The 17,938-nt window shown below is 45.9% G+C and overlaps 1 protein-coding gene across 1 annotated transcript; it reads left to right on the forward strand.

Moving 5' to 3' along the window:
- The first annotated feature begins 515 nt into the window (after nucleotides 1-515).
- LOC120065795 (leucine-rich repeat-containing protein 10-like) lies at nucleotides 516-1,379 on the forward strand. Its single transcript, XM_039016848.1, has one exon. The coding sequence runs from the start codon at nucleotides 516-518 to the stop codon at nucleotides 1,377-1,379; it is 864 nt and encodes a 287-aa protein (XP_038872776.1).
- The last annotated feature ends 16,559 nt before the right edge of the window (nucleotides 1,380-17,938 follow it).

Below are 17,938 nucleotides of genomic sequence, written 5' to 3' on the forward strand. Positions count from 1 at the left end.
AATGGGGAGGAGTGAGCAGCTCGTCATTTGCTTTTGCTTGAGAGGCAAAGCTCAGAACCATAGACAGACAGAGAGAGCCAACAGAGGTCTGTGCAAGGGTATGGGAATATCAGCAACAACAGCAACAATGGCATACCACTATTTGGGGGAACGCTGGCAAACATAATTTGGAAGTCTGTGTTTTTTGAGAGACCGTCAAGTATAATCTCCAGTTTTGTGGGGGTCACAACAGAATTGGCTGATGCATGGACCGGTAGCTTGACATTGGAATTGCCTTTCAGGGTTTCAATCAAGTCGTAAGTTATTCAGTCATATAGTCATATTTCATGTTTTATTCTTGTTATTTTCTATAAAATATCAACAGACTTGACAGCTTATATTGCTAAGTAATCATGAAAGAGAAGGAATGGACTTTCCTGGACTTTCTTCCATGAGCCCCTCACTTCTCCCTCACCTCTGCGGCGAAATCAGAGGTGAGTGAGGCGCAGTATCAGGTTGAGGACAGGGTGTTCATGATGGGGAACGTCATGCGTGGTGCTGTGGCCTTCATCCCCTCCGAGCGCTGCCAGCATTTCCTGGTGGGCGACCTAAAGGAGATGCCTCTTGATCGGACACTAGACCTGAGCAATTTCCAGCTGCGTCGGCTTCCTGTGGCTGCCTGCCTGTTCAATGAGCTGGTCAAGCTCTACCTGAGTGGCAACAACCTGAACACCCTACCTGCAGACCTGCAGGACCTGAGGAAGCTGCAGCTCCTAGCTTTAGACTTTAACTGTTTTGAAGAGCTGCCTGCGGCGGTGTGTCAGCTACCCCAGCTTAACATCCTGTATCTGGGCAACAACAAGCTCTGGAGCCTCCCCCGGGAGCTGGGTGAGTTGAAAGAACTTAATACCCTTTGGTTGGAGACAAACCGCTTCATTGAGTTCCCTAGTGTGGTCTGCGACCTCCCCAACCTCAAGACCCTCCATCTGGGGTACAACCAGATAAGCAAATTGCCCATGGAGCTCAGTGGGCTGAAGGAGCTGAGGAGTATCTGGCTAGCCGGGAACCAGCTGTTTGAGTTCCCGCCAGTGTTGCTTGCCATGCACTTTCTGACCGTGATTGATGTGGACCGCAACAACATCTGCCGTTTTCCCGGTCTCTCCCACTTGCAGGGGTTAAAACTGGTAATCTACGACCACAACCCCTCTATGAACGCACCTGTGGTCGGGGAGGGGGTCAGGAGGGTTGGACGCTGGGCGGACAGCTCAGATGATGAAGAGGATGGTGAGGATGGGTCGAACGTGTGTGAGACGCTGACTGAGGTGAAGGAGCTTGCCTCCGAGCTTGCCTCAGAGGGAGAATTGGACTCACTACTTGAAAAGCGTCGTGGAAGAATCTGACCTTCAGCCGTGGATAGGCTGGAGAACAGGATGCCAGTCAAGTGGAGCACTTACTGGGGAGCGGCCATTTGTCTCGGCATGTTACACAAGCAGACAGGCCTGATGGTGTTGGCTTCCAAATATGGTAAAGCCAATAATATGGACCTAAAAACAGATGACAAATAATAAGCTATTACAATTGGTTTTCCATCATGATGAAACATGGACCTCATGAAAAGCGCCAGGAGAAATCTCACATGAAGTTCTCTATTACATAACTGTCTGCAGATTTGAATGAAATTGTGGCTAGTTTTTAGTTAATTTAACAGGTGATTATCCAATTTAAATCATTTCTGGAGACATGAAGAAATTCTACCAGGTGTCCCTATTCATTAAATTCTCCTGTGTTAAATCAATACTGACTGTGTTAAATGTAACACTGGCCATGGCTACACAGGTCCATACTTTTGAGTGTTAAATGAACACTGTGCTTAGTGCTGACACTATTATACTTTGTCAGTGTTAAGGAATTAAAACTTTCAGTGTTGTGCAATAACACCTTATATAGTATTTTTACCCATTGCACCAAGAGGTCAGTATCTCTTGACAAGGTCACACAGTTGGGTTAAGGACATTACAATAATGTTTCAAGTCTTTATTGTAACATGCTCTTATGTAAGAGTTTATAAAAACGTCAGAACTGGAAGCAGACATGCTCAAATGTTTATTAACATAACTATAGACTACTTAAACTAGTACAATGGTAGCCAAAAATACCTAATTGAAAGCCACGTCCCAATAAACCACACATCAAATATAATTTCCCAGTGTGCCTTGCCTTTTCGAGTGAATTGTATCCTTAACGCCCATGACTGTATTAGTTAGTGACAGAGACATCGTTGTTAAATTAATTCCTTTTCAGTCCTGTGGACTTCAAGTGGGTTCCTACTGTAGGCAAATGTTATCATTAAAATTAAACTGTTTATGTGTCACGATCGTCGTAATGAGGCAGAGTGGACCAAGGCGCAGCGTGATAGAAAGACATCTTCTTTTTATTTAGAAGATGAACAAACGAACAAAAAACAGACGACGTGAAGCTATTCAAACAAATAGTGCTGACACTAAACACTACACATAGACAATTACCCACATTAACCTAATGCCTATGGCTGCCTTAAATATGGCTCCCAATCAGAGACAATGAATGACAGCTGTCTCTGATTGAGAACCATTCAGGCAACCATAGACATACCTAGATACCTACACTCAACACAAACCCATACACTCTACTAAACCCCCCTATACCATACAACCACCCAAGACGAGACAAATACACACACACATCCCCCCTGTCACACCCTGACCTAACCAAAATATTACAGAAAACAAAGATAACTAAGGCCAGGGCGTGACATTATGACAAAACATTACATATATTATAAAGACCTTACTTTCACGGCCAAGTTTTACCCTAACACAGAGGTGTTAGGAACCTCCTGGTTTACTGGCCACATCAGGCCTACATGTCATATTATGCTGGTTTGCTAAATTATGTGTAATTTCTATTGGAATCCAGCCAGAGTTAGGACAGCCAACTATTTTTTTTTATTATTCACCCGCATCCTGCGTTAATAATGATTATCAGGGTTAGGAACATTGATAAAAGAGACTACCTAAACCATTTAAACTGGAACAACGGGTGCAATAAATCTACATTGAACAAAAATATAGACGCAACATGCAACAATTTCAAAGATTTTACTGAGTTACAGTTCATATAAGGAAATCAGTCAATTGAAATCAGTGAATTAGGCCCTAATCTATGGATTTCACATGACTGGGTATACAGATATGCATCTGTTGGTCACAGATACTGTAAAAAAAGGTAGGGGCATGGATCAGAAAACCAGTCAGTATCTGGTGTGACTACCATTTTCCTCATGCAGTGCGACACATCTCCTTCGCATAGAGTTGATCAGGCTGGAATATTGTCCCACACCTCTTTAATGGCTGTGCAAAGTTGCTGGATATTGGTGGGAACTGGAACACGCTGTCGTACACGTCGATCCACAGCATCCCAAACATGCTCAATGAGTGACATGTCTGGTGACTATGCAGGCCATGGAAGAACTGGGACATTTTCAGCTTCCAGGAATTGTGTGCAGATCCTTGCGACATGGGGCCGTGCATTATCATGCTGAAACATGAGGTGATGGCGGCGGATGAATGGCACGATAATGGGCCTCAGGATCTTGTTACGGTATCCCTGTGCATTCAAATTGCCATCGACAAAATGCAATTGTGTTCATTGTCTGTAGCTTATGCCTGCCCATACCATAACCCCACTGCACCATGGGGCACTGTGTTCACAACATTGACATCAGCAAACCGCACACCCACAGGACGCCATACCTGCTGTCTGCCATCTGCCTGGTACAGTTGAAACCAGGATTCATCCCTGAAGAGCACACTGCTCCAGTGTGTCAGTGGCCATCGAAAGTGAGCATTTGCCCACTGAAGTCAGTTAAGATGCCGAACTGCAGTCAGGTCAAGACTCTGGTGACTACAACGAGCATGCGGATGAGCTTCCCTGAGACAGTTTCTGACAGTTTGTGAAGAAATTATTCTGTTGTTCAAACCCACTGTTTCATCAGCTGTCCAGGTGGCTGGTCTCAGATGATCCCGCAGGTGACAAAGCCAGATGTGGAGGTCATGGGCTGGCGTGGTCATACATGGTCTGTGGTTGTGAAGCCGGTTCGACATACTGCCAAGTTCTCTAAAACAACATTGAGAAATCAACATTCAATTCTCTGGCAACAGCTCTGGTGGACATTATTGCAGTCAGCATGCCAATTGCAACTGTGCAAAACTTGAAAGATCTGGGGCATTGTGTTGTGACAAAACTGCACATTTTAGAGTATACTTTTTTTCTCCCCAGCACAAGGTACACCTCTGTAAAGATCATGCTGTTTAATCAGCTTCTTGATATGCCACACCTGTCAGGTGGATGGATTAATTTCGATTTAAAAAAAAATGTTATTTATCTTTATGTAGCATAAGATGAATCAATCAACGTACATGCAAATACACAGATATTAAAAACAATTGTGGGAAAATCTAACTGCAGTAGAGTAAGCATGAAAATATTATAATGATGGGCATGGTTTTGATGGGAATGTTTTACTCTCCACAGAGTAAAACTGACACAATCACACTCTCATATTCAACACTTTTTATTAACACTACCACCGGGGGTTCTTTTACACCAATGAGTGTTAAATTCACCCTTAGAAAGTTAAATTAACTCCTGAATTAACACTAGAAATGTTACACTGAAAAATCAACACTTGGTAACACTGGTCAATTTGCTGTGTAGATATTATTTTCATGAAAGGATTGTATACAGATATTGTCGTCATAGGCTCTTACAGAGGCAGTGTTGAATCAGAATTTACATAGACCTACTTCCTTTTCCAAATTTCTCGAGAATATGAAATAGTGTCTCAACCTGCCAAGCCTTATATCGGTGAGGTGATTAACATCTTTGCTATATGGTTAAAGTCAAGCTACATCTTTCATCCAGAATTATGCATAATTTAGGTTATATGACAGATAGGGCCGTAGATTTGATTTAAAGGTGTTTAATGGGTTTTTAATATTATCACAGGAGCTTCTTACCTATAATAAAAACACAGCTGTATGAGACTAGCTAAAGAAATGACACACAGGTGAAATATTGTGCTACCTGAGAGAACACTATAAACCACAATGTGCTGTCATTAATCAAAACATTGGAGGAAACCTCTTGCACTTAATATATCTCAGTACAGTTACTTAAAGTGATTTTGTAGTCGTTACTCAAACCAATAGAGTCACTGTGACCCTGTAGGCGGTCCAGATTTGGAGTTTTATCAGCTTGAACATTTTGAGTAATGTCCCCACTAAGGCCATATTCCAACTACGAGATATGACATGAGATTCTGAGAAGCTGTGGTGAAAGAGCCCACTGTGCACAGATGTCAATTCAACATCTATTCCACTTTGGTTCAAAGTAATTTTGTTGAAATTACATGGAAACAACGTTGATTCAACCAGTGTGTTCCCAGTGGGAGATTTCTACTTTTCAATTCACATTACATCCTTGCCTTACCTTTCGTTGTGGCTGGCAATGCAACATTCTTGGTCACAGTACCCACTATAGCCAATAAACACAATTATTCAACAATGACAGAAACCTTTCTTCTAAAACACATTACACTATTCAATAATGCAAAAATTCCCAAGCATGTGCAGACACAGTTGGGTTTATTTTCTGGTCTGTAGGCTACACATGACATTTTAGCTTCAAGACAAAAGCACAGAGTTGCTAACAGAATGTCTTCAAGTAACATTAGTTTATCAAAAATGAACGATTAACCTTCTCATACGAATATAAAAGTACAGTGGGTCTACCTGAGGTTAACACAGGCTTAGGAGATCGTATCCGTTTTGTTCTATGAGATAATAGCAGTCAGTTAACATGACAATCATGAATTATGAAGCCTTTATGTGCTTTTTTATAACATCAATTCTTCAAAATTCACAAGAAGTGACATTAGCTGATGAAGATTAGAACAAAATATATAAGATCTCCTAAGCCTGTGTTTACCACAGACCTTATTCTCTGCATTTATCCAAAACCCTACAAAACAACTTTACATTTTTCCCATAGGTGAAAAAGACATCTTCTAACATTCAATTCAGCACCTGGAATGCACGTGATGTCAACGTCTGGAATCAACATCATTTCGCTTACTGGGATGTTTGACTTATTAGCGTGGGCTATAGATTTGGAGTTTCTGTATCCCAATTTGCTCAGGCAAAACAATTATGGAACGCCGTTTGGGCCTTTGCGTGTCAAAAAAAATACACGTCAAATAACACTGTTTGACATGTCAAATAAGCTTGTTGACCAATCAGGACCTGAATATGACGGCACGTCACATAATTTAACGTGTTCATATTTTTTTAACGTAGCTATTACACATTTATTACACCATCATTCGTATTTCATTTGTCCCAACGATTCTTCGATCAGCTATGATGCTGGTAAAGTTGTCTCGCGCATCTACAGTGCTGGTCATAAAAAAGCTAGCAAGCTCATGGATGCAAAAAATGTTCTTCTCCAAAAACAGCAAAATGACACTGTTTCAGTAGCTATAGTTAGCTAGCTAGCTAGGTGTCATCATCTAAAATAACCCTAATTTATAAAACACTTCTTATTTGATTAATGGCGGTTAGCCTTCCAAATAAAAGTATGGCATTGACAGTGATGCAAATGAATACAAATAGCAGAATTATACCATAATTGAATAGATCAAGCTAAACGAGGCTGGAATGTTGCTATATAAAATGTAAAAAAGACAATAATTTGTTAATTTGACAAATCTCTATTAAAATCACACTGGATGTATTATACTTCAGAATTGCATTGGGGGCATACCTATTTAACTGTTCAGCCTTACCTATGGATTGTGGTCAATGACATGGGGCATCAGTCTACTCAGTGACACCCAGAGAACATTAGCGTCGTAGCTCGTATTGCGGCACTCAGAAACAACTGTGAATTGAGCCACATGTATTCTCAACCTATGTATTGAACACTAGTTCCGAGGAAAAACAATACTGCGTGGATGTTTTGAAGTCTGATAACTCTGAGGAGGACGTTGGGAAAAAATATCTTGAGTAATGAGTAGACTGATACCCCATGTCATTGATCTCCAATCCTTGGGTAAAGCTGTACAGTGCAATATGAATGTCAATACAGACAATAGGCTGACTGGGGAGGTGAATTCACAGTCACAGGCCCGCGATAAGAGCTACAACGCTAATATTTACGTAAATCCTTCACAGTTGTGTTCTGTGGGTGTCGCAGAGTAGACTGATACCCCATTTCACTGCTTCACATTCCAACATTGTTTAACATTATCTAGTCTAAATATGGCATGATTCCACCAATTGCATCACTTTCAAATAGGTCCTTTTATTTTGAAGGCAAAATAGATTCCACTTTTGTGCCTAATCCTTATTGTGGCTAGCTTCACAACACATAACCCAGTCCGGTCGAGCATCACTAGCCAGATGAAGCTAGCAATCTGCTTATAACGTTAGCTTTGGGCAACAGGGTTAAGTAGCTGGCTAGCTATTTATTTTCATGAACTGAAGTTCAATTTCAATAGGCGAACAACAAGTGGCAACCTAGCTAGTACTTACTCACAAGGATTCCTAAATCATTGCTAAGAATAATGAAAATGACTGGAGTTTCTACTGCTTTCAGGCTGTTTGTATAGCTAGGTACCGAGCTAAAGCTAGCTACCCCAGAAGTTGCGGTTGAACAAATAATGCCTTATTACCAACGCGGTATTGTAAACACATCGTTCATTGCCGGTGTTTGCAGACTTTTGTGTACAATATTGACAGTGATACTGGTAGTGGTTGCGCTTGGCTTTCACGTGCAAATTCAGAACACACAACATTCTATAATAGAACTGTGTTATTTGACGTGTATCTTTTTTGACATACAAAGACCCAAACGGCGTTCCATAATTTTTTTGAAATATAGATATTTCAGTGGAGGATATACACTATATTTGGTTTTTACATAGCTGAGTGCTCTCAGCTGCGTATGTAGCTGCTGTGCTGAGTGTCCCGCTCCCCCCTCCGATGCCTTTGTCTGGTCACTGGTCTAGCCTACAAACTTCATGCTGTACACAAAACTGTTCGAACTATTGCATTCCCTCAGTAGGCTATTAAGCATAAGCACATTTTCATACAAGCTTCGTTGTTCACAAATCTGTTCGAACTATTGTATTCCATGTCTCAGTAAGCATACCCTTACAAAGAAAATTGCAGTTTTTAAACTGCAGTATCTGCAGTCAACTGTGGTATTTTGGACACAGTAATTGCAGAATAACTGCAGTTACGCTTCGAACACACCGACAGTGCATTTGCATTTTGGTGCACCAGAATTACATTAATTTCCAATGAAACGCTGCCTTGCCTTGCAGCATTGGTTGCAGAGGCAGTTTCAGTGCGTTCGGTGTGGTGCATACATTGGATTTATCGAACACATGCGTCAAACTATCATAAATGGTAGCAGAATGTGAATGTTGAACTTTTGTTGCATACATATCAAGATGATGCTGCATACTGTAATATTCATATGTGTAAACATACCGAATTATAATTGGATGCATTTTACCGCCGTATCATACTTTAACGAACCTGGGTTTATAAACGCGGCAATCTACTCTGCCGCACGAGCATGCTTTTGCGGCACAGTCGATAGCGCGCCGGACCTCGGGCTAGAATGTCGAGGGTTCGAGACCTGCTCCCTGCCTGTTTCATTACATTGGTCTCAGAAGTAATCGGACCTTGCATCCACGACAGTGCGTGTGCTTGGCCGGTGAGCGCGTTCCTGTAAGACGCAGAGTCGCAAGGACGCGCTCCTTGAAAGGAGGGAGTAGTGTAACGACCCTGGGTTTATAAGCGCGGAAATCTACCCTGCCGCACGAGGATGCTTTTGCGGCACAGTCGATAGTGCGCCGGACCTCGTGCTAGAATGTCGAGGGTTCGAGACCTGCTCCCTGCCTGTTTCATTACAATACTGTGCTATGATTGGTTAAGACCACCCAGATGGTTAGGTCATGGGCAGTTGATCATGGTTGGAGATACGTGAACATGCAAGTTATAGCTACCTAATAAAGAAATACGTTAAGAAATATCCTGTAGTACTGCATGTTATTATTTTTGTACAAAGCGTGCAAAACAAGACACATACTATTTTGCGCAAAAATGCTGTCTGTGTGTTCGAAGTGTTAGACTGCAAAATGACTATACAGTTTGAGGCATACCTTCCTTAAATCCAACATATGCACCACACAGAACGCACTGCAACTCTGTCTGCCTCTGCAACGCAATACAGCAAGGCAAATGCAGCATTCCTTTAGAAATGAATGTACTTCTGGTGTACCAAAATGTACTTCTGGTGTACCAAAATGACACCGTAGGTGTGATCAAGACAATGGGCTACACATCATCATGGATCAAAAGAGGGTGGTAAATAGTGAAACGTGAAGGGAGGGGGAGCAGCAGCATTAGAAAAACGAATGTGTTTGTAACATGCACAGAACGTGAGCCGGATCCTAATGCCACATTTTAGAGCTTTGAGATAACACTAATTAAAAGTGCTATACAAATTAAATGTATTATTATTTTAGCTTCAAGAAAGAGGAATGGAACTCACACTTGAATGCACTCATGACATTCAATGCGCACCAAAATTACAATCTGTTTGGCTTTTGAAAGCCAAACATTGTAAAATCATATTTTATAACTTAGCCATGTTGGCAATTCAATAATCTGTCAAATGATGCCCACCTGTCCCAGATTGCGATTTATAATTGAACGTTTTTGGATTGCGTAAACACAAAAGTAATTGTGTGATGGTGGGGATTCAGGGCTGTGTTCCAAACAAAAAACTACAAACTGCTTGCTTCAGTTCCCCAATGGCAAAGCTAGTAGAGCTATAAAAAAAAAAAGCAGCTTATGGTTGAAGACTCTTTCCTTGAGTCATATTAGTGCATTGGAATTACTTACAGGCTGACTACACCGCTCGCGTTGTAAAATAAATTTAGAAATCTATATTATTCAATTATTGCACCCACACTGCTCGCGCGCGCCAACGAGCGTCTCCGTTGCCAAGGGCTAAAATAAAAGTCAGTTCTATTTCTAATGCAGATCACACTGCACGTCCTGCCTCCCATCTCCTCATTGGTTTATAGAAGCAGGTAACCACGTGCCATCACCTCATTGGTTATACCCACGTGGGTGACTGAAAGACGAACGAGGTCAGTGGCGGTAATACACCTAATTTATGAAAGTTGCCAATCTCAATATAAAGCCAAGAGAAGAAAAAGCCTGGAAGGAAGAGAGATGACTAGAAACAATTCGGTTGACCGGTGTCACGACTTCCGCCGAAGTTGGCTCCTCTCCTTGTTCGTTCGGTGGTCGACGTCACCGGCTTTCTAGCCATCGCCGCTCCATTTTTCATGTATCCATTTGTTTTGTCTTGTTCCCTGCACACCTGGTTTTCATTCCCAAGTCAATTCATATGTATTTATTCCTCTGCTCCCCATCATGTCTTTGTGTAGGATTGTTTGTGTTACGTGTATTTTGTTATTGTGGATATTGTTACGCGCATTACTTTTTGTTTATGTTCCGTGTTTTGGGCACATTTTATGTCATTTTGACCGGAATAAAAAGTGTGCCTGTTCACTACACTCTGCTCTCCTGCACCTGACTTCGCCTCCAATACACACTCCTAACAACCGGTTTATGTGTGGATTAATTGGCGGAGTAGAGGACCTTGTGCATTTCAGGTAAAATAACAACTCAATGTTTATATCCCAGGACAAATTAGCTAACAACAGCAAGCTAGCCAAATAGGACAAATTAGCTAGCAAGTGCAAGCTAACTAGCTAATTTTGCCATAAATGTTTAATGCTTTTTGACCTGTCCCCAAATTAATATAATTGGTTCAGAGTTTGTTTTGATATTTTAACCTGTGTGTCGTGATCGCGTTTGGTGTGGGGGGACAAAATACATTTATGCACTATGACGCACGCGCGCAGCCGGTTTGGGTTCCGTGTTAGGCACTTTGCACAGTTTGGAGAGGTATGTGGCCACTTGGAGAACCAGTTAGACCTCTCACTCAAACCCTTGAGTGTATTCATCCCTGTGTTTCCTGTCTCTCTGTGCCAGTTCGTTTTGTATGTTTCCAAGTCAACCAGCATTTTTCCTGTTCTCCTGCTTTTTGCATTCTCCTTTTTCTAGTCCTCCCGGTTTTGACCCTTGCCTGTTTCTGGACTTTGTACCCGCCTGCCTGACCATTCTGTCTGCCTTGACCACTAGCCTGTCTGCCACTCTGTACCTCCTGGACTCTGATCTGGTTTTGACCTTTTTGCCTGTCCACAACCATTATCTTGCCTACCTCTTTTGTTACGAATCCCGCCGAGGATGGTGCCTCTTCCCGTTCGGGCGGCGCTCGGCGGTCGTCGTCTCCGGTCTACTAGCTGCCACCGATCCCCTTTTCTGTTTTCATTTAGGTTTGTCTAATTGGTATCACCTGTTTTGTGTTTAGGGTAGGGGGTTATTTAAACCCAGTTGGCCCGCCGACTTTTGTGCTTGTTTATTCTGTTTGTTGTGGTGGTGTGTTTTTGTATAGTGGATTCGGTCCTATTCATGTTGGACAGTAATTTTGACGCGCCCGTTGTTTGTGTGGCGTAGCCGCTTCTGAGATTATTTCTGGGTGAAATAATAAATTTCCACTTGATCATTATTTCCCTGCTCTCTGCACCTGACTCCTTCATTTCCACCATCGGAATTGTGACAGAAGCCCGCACCAAAACCATGGAGTCAGCAGAAGCAGCAACCACCCCTCTTCCATCGATGGAGGAGCGTGTCCTCCATCACACCGCCGTTCTCCATCGGATTGGGTCGGCGATGGACATGATGATGGAGAGGATGGAGCGATGGGAGAGGAGTGGTTTCCCGACGTCTACCCCAGCTCCTTCACGGACGTCGCAACCTACTCCTTCCACGTCAGCGTCTGGTTCAGGCGCGTTGCGTCTCGCGCTCCCGAGGGAGTACGACGGAGCGGTGGCTGGGTGCCAGGGGTTTTTGCTCCAGTTGGAGCTCTACTTGGCTACTGTTCATCCGACTCCCTCGGGAGAGGAGAGTGTTAGCCTCCTCATCTCCTGTCTGACGGGTAGAGCCCTGGAATGGGCTAACGCGGTCTGGAACGGCCCAGACTCGGTTCGAGACCACTACCCAGAGTTCACCCGCCGCTTTCGGGCCGTATTTGACCACCCTCAGGAGGGCCGAGCGGTGGGTGAGCGACTGTTCCACCTCAGACAGGAGACGAGGAGTGCGCAAGACTTCGCGTTGGAGTTCCGGACCTTGGCTGCTGGTGCGGGGTGGAATGACAGGGCCCTGATGGACCATTACCGATGTAGTCTTCGGGAGGACGTCCGTCGGGAGCTAGCTTGTCGAGACACTACACTCTCCCTCGATGAGCTTATTGACATGTCAATACGACTGGACAACCTGCTAGCTGCCCGCGGGCGTTCAGAGGGGGTCCTGTCAGTTCCACCTCCCAGCCCTCCCCCTCCAACTCCGATGGAGTTGGGAGGGGCTGCATCTAGGGGGGCCGGAGGAGGTGGCTTCTCTTGCACCTATTGTGGCCGAAGAGGACACACTTCGGACCGGTGCTGGAGGAGTGCCTCTGGGAGTAGAGATGGCAGGCGGAATACTTCTCGGTCACCCCAGGTGAGTAGGCACAAGACTCACCCAGAGCTTCCTGTCGGTCACATGTTTTTGGTTATTTTTTTCCCTGCGTTTTTCCCCTCTCTCCAGCATAAGGCGCTAGTAGACTCAGGCGCAGCTGGGAGTTTTATGGATCGCGGACTCGCCCGTAAGTTGGGTATTCCGCTGGTGCAGATAGACCCACCTTTCCCTGTGCACTCCTTAGATAGCCGACCGTTAGGGTCAGGGCTGATCAGGGAGGCCACGATTCCGCTGGACATGGTAACGCAGGGGGATCATAGGGAGCAGATTAGTTTCTACCTTATTGATTCACCTGGGTTTCCAGTGGTGTTGGGGGTTCCCTGGCTAGCCATTCACAATCCCCTCATTTCCTGGAGACAGGGAGCTCTTCAGGGGTGGTCAGAGGAGTGTTCAGGTAGGTGTGTGGGAGTTTCCATCGGTGCCACGTCGGTGGAGAGTCCAGACCAGGTTTCCACTGTGCGCATTCCCCCAGAATATGCCGATTTGGCTATCGCTTTTAGTAAGAAAAAAGCGACCAAATTACCACCTCATCGACGGTGGGATTGCGTGATAAACCTCCAGGAGAACGCTGCACTTCCCAGGAGTCATGTGTACCCATTGTCACAGGAGGAGACGTTGGCTATGGAGACATATGTCACGGAAGCTCTGAGACAAGGGTTCATTCGGCCCTCCATGTCACCCGCCTCCTCGAGTTTCTTTTTTGTGAGAAAGAAGGAGGGAGGACTGCGTCCGTGCATTGATTATCGAGGTCTAAATTCAATCACAGTGGGATTTAGTTATCCGCTACCTCTCATCGCTACGGCGGTGGAATCGTTCCACGGAGCACGTTTTTTCACAAAACTGGACCTCAGGAGCGCGTATAATCTGGTGCGTATTCGGGGAGGAGACGAGTGGAAAACAGCGTTTAGTACCACATCAGGCCACTATGAGTACCTCGTCATGCCGTATGGGTTAAAGAATGCTCCAGCCGTCTTCCAATCCTTTGTAGATGAGATTCTCAGGGACTTGCACGGGCAGGGTGTGGTAGTGTATATTGATGACATCTTGATCTATTCTGCCACACGCGCCGCGCATGTCTCCCTGGTGCGCAAGGTCCTTGGGCGGCTGCTGGAGCATGACCTATACGTCAAGGCTGAGAAATGTGTGTTCTCCAAACAAGCCGTTTCCTTCCTGGGTTATCGCATTTCCACCTCAGGGGTGGTGATGGAGAGTGACCGCGTTAACGCCGTGCGTAATTGGCCGACTCCGACCACGGTAAAGGAGGTGCAGCGGTTTTTAGGGTTTGCCAATTACTACCGGAGGTTTATCCGGGGTTTTGGCCAAGTGGCGGCACCCATTACCTCACTGCTGAAGGGGGGGCCAGTGCGTCTACGGTGGTCGGCCGAGGCAGAGGGAGCCTTCAACCAGTTGAAGGCACGGTTTACTGAGGCTCCCGTGTTGGCGCATCCGGACCCTTCATTAGCGTTCATAGCGGAGGTGGATGCGTCCGAGGCTGGTGTTGGAGCCGTGCTATCACAGCGCTCGGGCACGCCACCGAAGCTCCGTCCCTGTGCTTTCTTTTCTAAGAAGCTGGGTCCGGCGGAGCGGAACTATGATGTGGGGGACCGGGAGTTACTAGCTATGGTAAAAGCCCTGAAGGTGTGGAGACACTGGCTTGAGGGGGCTAAATACCCTTTCCTCATCTGGACTGACCACCGCAATCTGGAGTATATCCGAGAGGCGAGGAGACTGAATCCGCGTCAGGCTAGGTGGGCCATGTTCTTTACTCGCTTTAGATTCACGATCTCTTACCGACCAGGTTCCCTCAACACTAAGGCCGACGCGCTGTCTCGTCTCTATGACACGGATGACCGGCCCATCGATCCGACTCCCATCCTTCCCGCCTCTTGTCTGGTGGCCCCGGTGGTATGGGAGGTGGACGCGGACATCGAGCGGGCGTTGAGGGTAGAACCTGTGCCGTCCCAGTGTCCGACTGGCCGTAGGTACGTACCGCTTGGTGTCCGTGATCGATTGATTCGGTGGGCTCACACACTACCTTCTTCGGGTCATCCGGGGATTGAGAGGACAGTGCGGGGTCTTAGGGGGAAATACTGGTGGCCCACCTTGGCTAAGGACGTGAGACTCTATGTCTCCTCCTGCTCGGTATGCGCTCAGAGTAAGGCTCCTAGGCACCTACCGAGAGGGAAGTTACAACCCCTCCCGGTTCCACAACGGCCATGGTCTCATCTCTCGGTAGATTTTTTGACTGATCTTCCTCCATCTCAGGGGAACACTACCGTTCTGGTCGTTGTGGATCGGTTCTCTAAGTCCTGTCGTCTCCTCCCATTGCCTGGTCTCCCTACGGCCCTACAGACTGCGGAGGCTCTATTTACCCACGTCTTCCGGCATTACGGGGTGCCGGAGGACATCGTATCTGATCGAGGTCCCCAGTTCACGTCCCGGGTGTGGAGGGCGTTTATGGAGCGTCTGGGGGTCTCGGTCAGCCTCACCTCTGGGTATCACCCCGAAAGTAATGGGCAGGTGGAAAGAGTGAACCAGGAAATGGGTAGGTTTCTGAGGTCGTATTGCCAGGACCGGCCAGGAGAGTGGGCAAGGTACGTCCCGTGGGCGGAGTTGGCCCAGAACTCACTCCGCCACTCATCAACGAACATGTCGCCCTTTGAATGTGTACTGGGGTACCAGCCGGTCCTGGCTCCGTGGCATCAGAGCCAGACCGACGCTCCTGCGGTGGAGGAGTGGGTACAGCACTCTAGAGAGACCTGGCGGGCAGTCCAGGACTCTCTCAGGCAGGCCAGTGAACGGCAGAAGAGGAGCGCTGACCGCCACCGCAGTGAGGCCCCTGTGTTCGCACCAGGCTCTCGGCCCGAAACCTGCCCCTCCGCCTGCCCTGCCGGAAGCTGGGGCCGCAGTGTGTGGGGCCATTTAAAGTCCTGAGGAGGATAAACGAGGTGTGTTATAGGTTCCAACTTCCCTCTTATTATCGTATTAACCCCTCGTTTCATGTGTCTCTCCTCAGGCCGGTGGTAGCTGGTCCCCTTCAGGAAAATGAGGTGCCGGAGGTCCCTCCGCCCCCTCTTGACATCGAGGGGTCCCCGGCGTACGCGGTACGAACTATCCTGGACTCGAGACGCCGGGTGAGGGGCCTGCAGTACCTCGTGGACTGGGAGGGGTACGGTCCGGAGGAGAGATGCTGGGTACCGGTGGGGGACATTTTGGATCCGTCCCTCTTGAGGGACTTTCACCGCCTCCATCCGGATCGCCCTGCTCCTCGCCCTCCGGGTCGTCCTCGAGGCCGGGGTCGGCGCGCGGCGGGAGCCGCGCGTCGGGAGGGGGGTACTGTTACGAATCCCGCCGAGGATGGTGCCTCTTCCCGTTCGGGCGGCGCTCGGCGCTCGTCGTCTCCGGTCTACTAGCTGCCACCGATCCCCTTTTCTGTTTTCATTTAGGTTTGTCTAATTGGTATCACCTGTTTTGTGTTTAGGGTAGGGGGTTATTTAAACCCAGTTGGCCCGCCGACTTTTGTGCGGGCTTGTTTATTCTGTTTGTTGTGGTGGTGTGTTTTTGTATAGTGGATTCGGTCCTATTCATGTTGGACAGTAATTTTGACGCGCCCGTTGTTTGTGTGGCGTAGCCGCTTCTGAGATTATTTCTGGGTGAAATAATAAATTTCCACTTGATCATTATTTCCCTGCTCTCTGCACCTGACTCCTTCATTTCCAACATCGGAATTGTGACACTTTGTATTAATGAACATTGTAAGACTCCAACCATCTGCCTCTGTGTCTGCATTTGGGTCTCGCCTTATGCCTTGATATTTCCTAAATTAGCCATGGATGGAGATAGGGATTTGTACTTGTGGTTTTACTTAATTGTCTGTACTGGTCAAATATTATTACAGAGATTCTGATCCAACCATAAATTCTTACATTTTGCCCCTGGCCTGAGAGGATGGAAGTTCAATATGTAGCTAGAATCTCCCATTCCTCTCAAATCATGTATGTTGAAAAAGCTGTTGCGCAGCAACTCACTGCCTTCCTGAAGACAAACAATGTATACGAAGTGCTTCAGTCTGGTTTTAGACCCCATCATAGCACTGAGACTGCACTTGTGAAGGTGGTAAATTACCTTTTAATGGCATCAGACGGAGGCTCTGCATCTGTCTTTGTGCTCCTAGACCTTAGTGCTGCTTTTGATACCATCGCTCACCACATTCTTTTGGAGAGATGGGAAACCCAAATTGGTCTACACGGACAAGTTCTGGCCTGGTTTAGATCTTATCTGTCGGAAAGATATCAGTTTGTCTCTGTGGATGGTTTGTCCTCTGACAAATCAACTGTATATTTTTGGTGTTCCTCAAGGCTCTGTATTAGGACCACTATTGTTTTCACTATATATTTTACCTCTTGGTGATGTCATTCAGGAACATAATGTTAACTTTCACTGCTATGCGGATGACACACAGCTGTACATTTCGATGACACATGGTGAAGCCCCAAAATTGCACTCCCTGGAAGCCTGTGTTTCAGACATAAGGAAGTGGATGGCGGCAAATGTTCTACTTTTAAACTTGGACAAAACAGAGATGCTTGTTCTAGGTCCCAAGAAACAAAGAGATCTTCTGTTGAATCTGACAATTAATCTTGATGGTTGTACATTGGTCTCAAATAAAACTGTGAAGGACCTCGGCTTTACTCTGGATCCTGATCTCTCTTTTTACGAACATATCAAGAATGTTTTAAGGACAGCTTTTTTCCATCTACGTAACATTGCAAAAATCAGAAACTTTCTGTCCAAAAATGATGCAGAAAAACAAATCCGTGCTTTTGTCACTTCTAGGTTAGACTACTGCAATGCTCTACTTTCCTGCTACCCGGATAAAGCACTAAATAAACATCAGTTAGTGCTCAACACGGCTGCTAGAATCTTGACTAGAACCAAAAAATGTGATCATTTTACTCCAGTGCTAGCCTCTTTACACTGGCTTCCTGTTAAGGCAAGGGCTGATTTCAAGGTTTTACTGCTAACCTACAAAGCATTACATGTGCTTGCTCCTACCTATCTTCTGATTTGGTCCTGCCGTACATACCTACATGTATGCTACGGTCACAAGACGCAGGCCTCCTTACTGTCCCTAGAATTTCTAAGCAAACAGCTGGAGGCAGGGCTTTCTCCTATAGAGCTCAATTTTTATGGAA

Source organism: Salvelinus namaycush, chromosome 21 (genome assembly GCF_016432855.1).
Source record: "Salvelinus namaycush isolate Seneca chromosome 21, SaNama_1.0, whole genome shotgun sequence".
NCBI lineage: Eukaryota > Metazoa > Chordata > Actinopteri > Salmoniformes > Salmonidae > Salvelinus > Salvelinus namaycush.